The sequence below is a fragment of the Triticum aestivum genome, chromosome 3D (assembly GCF_018294505.1).
Source record: "Triticum aestivum cultivar Chinese Spring chromosome 3D, IWGSC CS RefSeq v2.1, whole genome shotgun sequence".
NCBI lineage: Eukaryota > Viridiplantae > Streptophyta > Magnoliopsida > Poales > Poaceae > Triticum > Triticum aestivum.
The window spans coordinates 534,455,967-534,462,152 of NC_057802.1; the positions used below are offsets into that span (position 1 = coordinate 534,455,967).

Sequence of the window (6,186 nt, forward strand, 5' to 3'; positions counted from 1 at the left end):
CTCTCAACAGAACAGAGGATGATGGCTCTCCTCTCCTCACAGTTGTTTTCACTATTGAGAGCACGGTGATGGCACAATGGAAATTGCTCATTTCAGGATTTGCATTGCAGGCTTTTGGTTTGTCCCCATTTTCGATCTGACTCGGTATCAGCGCCGATATAATATCCTAAACAGACATTTTCAGAATCCGTTTTTTGGCAAAATGCTTGATGAATGGCAACAAGTTGAGGCCGTATGCTGCAAATGGCAAGGCCGAGTGGTCGGAGGCAGTTTTTGGCAGATCCCTCGGTCCTCAACTTGCACAGCGGCGTATGGCTACCAGACACGATGCCAACATGCACGGATGCACCTGAGCATTTCGTATATCAGACCCGTCTATGCCGAGCATATTTTAGCGCGTACGCTAACACTTTCTTTGAAATGCACAAACGATGGCACGCATTTGGCCACATCCCAGACGTAGCAATCGAGCACATCATGATGGATAGCAACCACAGATTTATGCAGATACGGAGACACCACTGGCTGAATCGTAGCTGTCTCAGATAGACAGACAGCTACATTACATCCATTATCTGAAAGATGTGGCCCTCTACCAGTGAGTGATCTTCAGTTGGAGCTCCGCATTATTATCATCTAACACGGCAGATGACAAACGTTATTGGTCACAAAACTTAAGGGATCTGAACAACACAAACAGCACGCTGCATGCATGCTTCAGTTCATGTTCAGTCCACACTCCACACGGCCAGCATAAGTTGTACACGAAACTAACAACACACACCTGAACTATGTAAGGAACAGCAACGACGAACCTGAACTGAAGAACTATGTAACGAGGCGAGTCCGAACTCGTTATATCAAAGACTCCACATGCATCGACGACAGGTAGGTACGCGGGAAGCCTGGAACGCAAGGTGGAGCCGTGATGGCGGCGTTTCGTGCTCACATCTGCACCTCCCTACCATAGACCCAGCTGAAGGGCATCTTACCGGCTTGCTTGGCCCTCGACTGGGCCCTCTCGTCTAGCTTCCGGATCCTTCCGGCGAGGGTGCAGAGGTAGTCCTGGGCCTTGTGCCCCTCGCCGGAAAGGCCGGTCAGTTCAGGGACCTTCCACCTGCCAACGAGGAACTCGAGGATGTCGGCGTAGTCCCTGGCGGTGTAAACGCCGAGCCTCTGCGCCACCATGGAGAAATGGTCGAACAGCTTCTCGTCCTGCCCATCAAACATCAGGTGGGCTGGCATTGCGATCTTCTTCCTCATCATGTCGGCCAGAGCAAGCACGGTGCCATCAGGATCAATCTCAAACAGCTTCTCCACAATCTTGGTGTATGCAGTCTCGTGCCGCTTCTCATCCGAGGCGATGATGCCGCAGATCTGTGCGAGCTTCAGGTCACCGAAGTCCTTGGCATGGCGAGCGGTGTTTCCATGGGAGATGAAGGTTGCACGCTCTTGGAAGGAGGTGTAGATGAAGCCCAGATATGGGTTGTTCTCTGTCCTAGGGTCCTGAAAAGAGAACAGCAAAGAAACATAAGTCAGTTTTACATACAGAACTCTGTGCAGTAGCCAACATGAACAAAATAGTTCAAGGTGGTCCAAGGCAGAGAATCAATTGGAAGATGTCTCAAATTTTCTAATTATGATTTGATTTACAGTATTTTTTTTAAACATGATTTACTGTCTTGGAGGTACTCTCAAAAGAATTTCATGAGAGCAACATGTTTCATACATGCCACCTAGCTAAAGATGGGTAGGGTAGAAGCATTAACAAGCAAAAAAGTATGTGCTTCAAAAAGATGGGCAGTAAAATGGACAATAAAATGGTTGAAGAAAGCTGTTACCAACTTACCATTCCAGAGCCAATAAGATACTGAATTGTCTTCTCAATTTGCCTCATGTCCACTCTCCCAGTGAGGTACAGATACTTGTTCAGGAGGTCACCATGCCTATTCTCCTCAGCAGTCCATGCCCTCGTCCAAACAGCCCAAGCAGTGGGGCTTGCACCTGTTTCATCTCGGACACCATCGAGGGTGTTAAGCATAGTCTGGTATGTAGGAAGGGCTTCCTCTGTAATCATGTCTCCAACCAAACAAACAAGATAATCATCAGGAATTTCCTTGGCACGTTCTCTGAGTTCCTTAACTTCATCGTGAAATCCATCAGATGCTGGATCAGGGAGGAAATCCTGTGGCTGCCAACACTTCTCAACTGGCTTAAGATGCAGCAACAGATTATCTCTAGCCCAACCATCAAGAGACTGGAATATTTCCATCTTCTGAGGTGGCATTGAATGTGTAACCTGGACATGAACCTCCTTTGGAGGAGCAAAGGTCTTCTTGCTCTCAATCCTGGAATATAAAACAAAACAACGTTCAGCAATACCCATGTATGTGATGAGAACTCCATCACCTGCTTTAGGCATTTGGCACTTTTGGGAGAAGACATATATGTTGATGTGGTTAACATGACAAGTTATTTTATTTTATTTTTACTCGGGTTGCAATGGTAAATACTAGTCGTGTACTCTAGAGATTAAAACCAGTTATTTGCCTATATCATGCAAAACAAACACATGCATTGCTACAGTATGCTATGAGTGATACAGCAAAAAAATGTAGACACACCCATGTAATTCACATGTGTCCCGAGCATGGAATCACTATTTAACGGCTCTAGAAAATTAACAACCAAACTTTTGTCTTGTTCAATTTGCAGTAAATAGCACATATAACCTGGAAAAACAGAATTGCTGGAGCATATGCAAGGGCAAAAACAAAAAGGTCATGACATCAAAACTTGAGCCCAGAAGCGATGGAGTTGCAACTCTTAACGCCTGTAGTAACATTTTTATAGTGTATATAGGAGTGTAACAAGGTCCATACGTGGAACGTATGACTTCTAAGAAAAAGGTACTCCCTCCATCCCATAATATAAGAGCGTTTCTGACACCAGTGTAGTGTCAAAAACACTCTTATATTATGAGATGGAGGGAGTATGGGTTCAGAAAGATAGTCCACCAGGTCACCTTATATTTATTCAGCTTTCAATTTAATTTAGTCATGCCTGCAATTTTTTATTTTGGCATCATAAGCAGAGTATGCGTGAAACCAGATTGTACACTGGATTTGGTTAAATCTGAACCCATGCCACCAAAGATTTTACATGAGATATGATATCACCACGCAGACCAAGAAACAAGTTATTATAAATACTGACATGGACTGTATGAGTTATATACCAAGATACAAGGGGCTAGTGCAACTGTATCTGGTACTGTTTGGCAATGATGTTACACTCAGATATGATATGATGCATTGGAGATGCTACTAGTATACGTCCATAAATGCACACAGGTGGTTAGGTTAGTAGCTAATGTCATTGACCTACAGGCCCATGCTGTGTCCCATGCCAACCACGATGTGACTGTGACCCCCATAATGAACTTATTGATGCAAGGATTGCATCAGCCTTATTAGCTAGTATTTCGTTGGTATCTAAGTCCCAAGTTCTGCATATCACTGTCACTGAGAACGAATCCTGGATGGAAGAACTAAGATAGTGTGAGAAACAGAAATACAACTACCACTAGCAAGCTGTCACACTCACTCTGCTACTCTACCCTCATTGCCAGATCTAACTCGGAAAATCTACTCTCGGACGCAAACCAGGTTCTTTGCTACAGAATCAAGTAGTACAAAATCTACTTAGGTGAAGTTCAGATAGCAGAAACTGTGGTATCCATGTTCTGCGAGAAACCTCATCATTTTCAAACTTTCAGCATGAAAATCTCGACTCGTTTAATTTCTAAGAAACATAGGCCAGTATGGAACCATGGATGTCAAAGCACCTATGGCATGACACAATCAGTCAGTCAATTGGACCCATAATCCTTCAGATGTTGTCCTCCTAAACCCATCCTCCATCAGGTGTCATCCTCCTAAACCCACCCTCCATCAGGTATTGTCCTGCTCCTAAACCCATCATCCATCAGGTGACATCCTCCTAAACCATCCTCAGTCAGAGATGTCATCCTCCTCCTAAACCCATACTCTTTCAGATGTCATCACGCATTTAATAGCTTAGGAAACCGTCAAGCGAGCAGATGAACAGCACAGGGCCGTCATAAAAACAGCAGCAACAACCTAAGACAGCAAGCAACTGCGAAAATTAAATCCCGCCGATACCGAGAACAAGGCATGGACCACAGCAGCAGGGCTGCCGAATCAGGCCGACAGTGATAGTTCACCTCGGTCTCCGATGTACTATAACTAAGTGGAGTGCTTGATGGTGAATGAGTGAGCGATGATTGCAGGTCGTTGAGCCGAATGAAACCGACCTGAACCACCGGCTCCCACGGACACAGCCACCGGCCAGTACTGAAACAGAAGGCAGTTAATGGAGACGACTGCGTGGGAGTGGTACCGCCTCCGGAGCCATTCTGGGATGCAACAGTAACGCTCGCGGGACGCAACATGAAGGCCCCAGCGGAGTTTAATGTGGAACGGACTGGCAACTTTGCAGTTCGGGTGCGGTGGGAAGGAAGGCAAAACGAACCATGGGAGCAGGGGGCTCGGGGCCGGGGTCGATCCGCACAGGGAAACTGGTGGCCTGCGCTTGCAGAAAATTAAATGGAAACAGTTCTGCTGCTTCTACTACTGTAATGTTTGCGCCTGATCTGAGGAGGAGAGGAAGGGGCGGCCATGTGCGGATGGCTGGCGGCGGCGCCGCCGGGACGGGGAAGTCGAATCTGACGACCGGAACGAAGAAGATGACGAAGGAAATGACTGAATTCACATTACGGGAAAGCTGTTCTTATCCGCGCAGCGCGCATCGGCGCCCAGAGACGATCCTTTTTTTTTTTTGCGGGGGCGCCCAGAGACGATCCATCCAATCCATCTATCCACGGAGAGATAGGGAGACCAATCTCGCCGCGACGAACGGGGGTAGAACACGAGACGGACTGATGGGGAGAGGGGCGGCTTACTTAGCGGAGGCGGAGGAGGCGACGGCGAGGACCCTGACGCTGCCGTTCCTGCGGCCTCCGCGGCCGGCGGCGAGCGGGGGCGTGACGCCGTGGGGGCGGAGCGCCATCCTGGAGGCCATCGCCGGGGGGGAGCCGAGCGCCGCCGTGGCCGTGGTACGCCGCCGGCGCCGAGGAGCGGGTGGATTGGGTTGCGAGTGGTGACGAGGAGAGATGCCGATGCGGTGCGGTGCGGTGCGGGGGTGTGGGCTGGCCTCGCCTCGCGCGATCTCAGCCTCAGGTTTTCTCGCCCCGCGGCGCGGCGGTGTCAGTGTGGGGGAAGGACCGCGGTCGACAGGAGCCACGGGTGCGTGCTGCTGGGCCGCCACCCGGCCGCGCCCTTATTTATTCCTCGCCCGCTCGCTGCTCCGGTCGTCACGTTTTTACCGATTTGGCCTCGCCCGTCTGCATTTTTTTCTCACGCTTTTGGTCGGCACCGGGGCAGCTGGCTGGCTAGGCCCGATTGTTCTTTTTCGCCACGCCGGGGTGGAGTCTAGATCTCCTTTTTCTTAAAGTGGAGGACAAGTCGTCTTCGCCTTTTCAGTAAAGGCGATTTCACTCCTTTTCTTCTTCACTGTTTATTACTAGTCTATTTCTTTTACGTGGATTGCTATTTGGAGTATGTGTTAACTATAAACAATGATATTTACTTTCAGGACTTCAATAGCTGACGAACGTTCGCCGGGTAGGATGGCATCTACGAACGATTTTCATGGCGTTTTTAGTTGTAGGGGTTGGCATTCGCAAACGTACTTCTAAGTAGATTGATCAGTGCGGCCAACTTTCAAATTGACTTTGTGTGTTAGTTGGTTGCCTTGAGAAGGAAATGTCACTTCAGCCCATTCCCTGTCATCGTCGTTGCCGATTAGTCTGTTGCTGCCACCCTAACCGTCATCCACCGTCACTCGCGACGGCACCGTTGTCGCGTTGGCTGACCACCTGTCTCATTTTGCCTTAGTCGTCTCGACCGCCAAGCCTCTGCCGCCACAACCATCCTCTAACACCTCTTCATCCGTGTCTGGCGCGCCCTCTCAAGTCAATCCTCGTGCGGAGAACTGCATTGCTCCATTTTCCTGTCTGCAAATCAAACCACAATGGCAGTAAAAACACTCTGCCTGAAAAGATATCCGAGCGAGAAAACATTAAAAAAAAAAGACAATAGAGGT

General features: G+C 48.6%; 1 protein-coding gene across 1 annotated transcript; it reads right to left on the reverse strand.

Moving 5' to 3' along the window:
* Nucleotides 1-603: 603 nt before the first annotated feature.
* Nucleotides 604-5,340, reverse strand: LOC123080290 (stearoyl-[acyl-carrier-protein] 9-desaturase 2, chloroplastic). The gene is made up of 3 exons (XM_044503203.1): nucleotides 4,985-5,340; nucleotides 1,850-2,348; nucleotides 604-1,506 (listed from the first exon to the last, which is right to left on the reverse strand). The coding sequence occupies exons 1-3, from the start codon at nucleotides 5,101-5,103 to the stop codon at nucleotides 946-948; spliced, it is 1,179 nt and encodes a 392-aa protein (XP_044359138.1). The 5' UTR covers nucleotides 5,104-5,340; the 3' UTR covers nucleotides 604-945.
* Nucleotides 5,341-6,186: the final 846 nt, after the last annotated feature.

Coding starts and splice junctions, on each gene's coding strand:
- LOC123080290 (XM_044503203.1), bottom strand. CDS start 5,103: ATGGCCTCCAGGATGGCGCTCCGCCCCCACGGCGTCACGCCCCCGCTC. Junction 2,349..4,984: donor GCCTCCTCCGCCTCCGCTAA/GTAAGCCGCCCC, acceptor TTTATATTCCAG/GATTGAGAGCAAGAAGACCT. Junction 1,507..1,849: donor ATCTTATTGGCTCTGGAATG/GTAAGTTGGTAA, acceptor TTCTCTTTTCAG/GACCCTAGGACAGAGAACAA.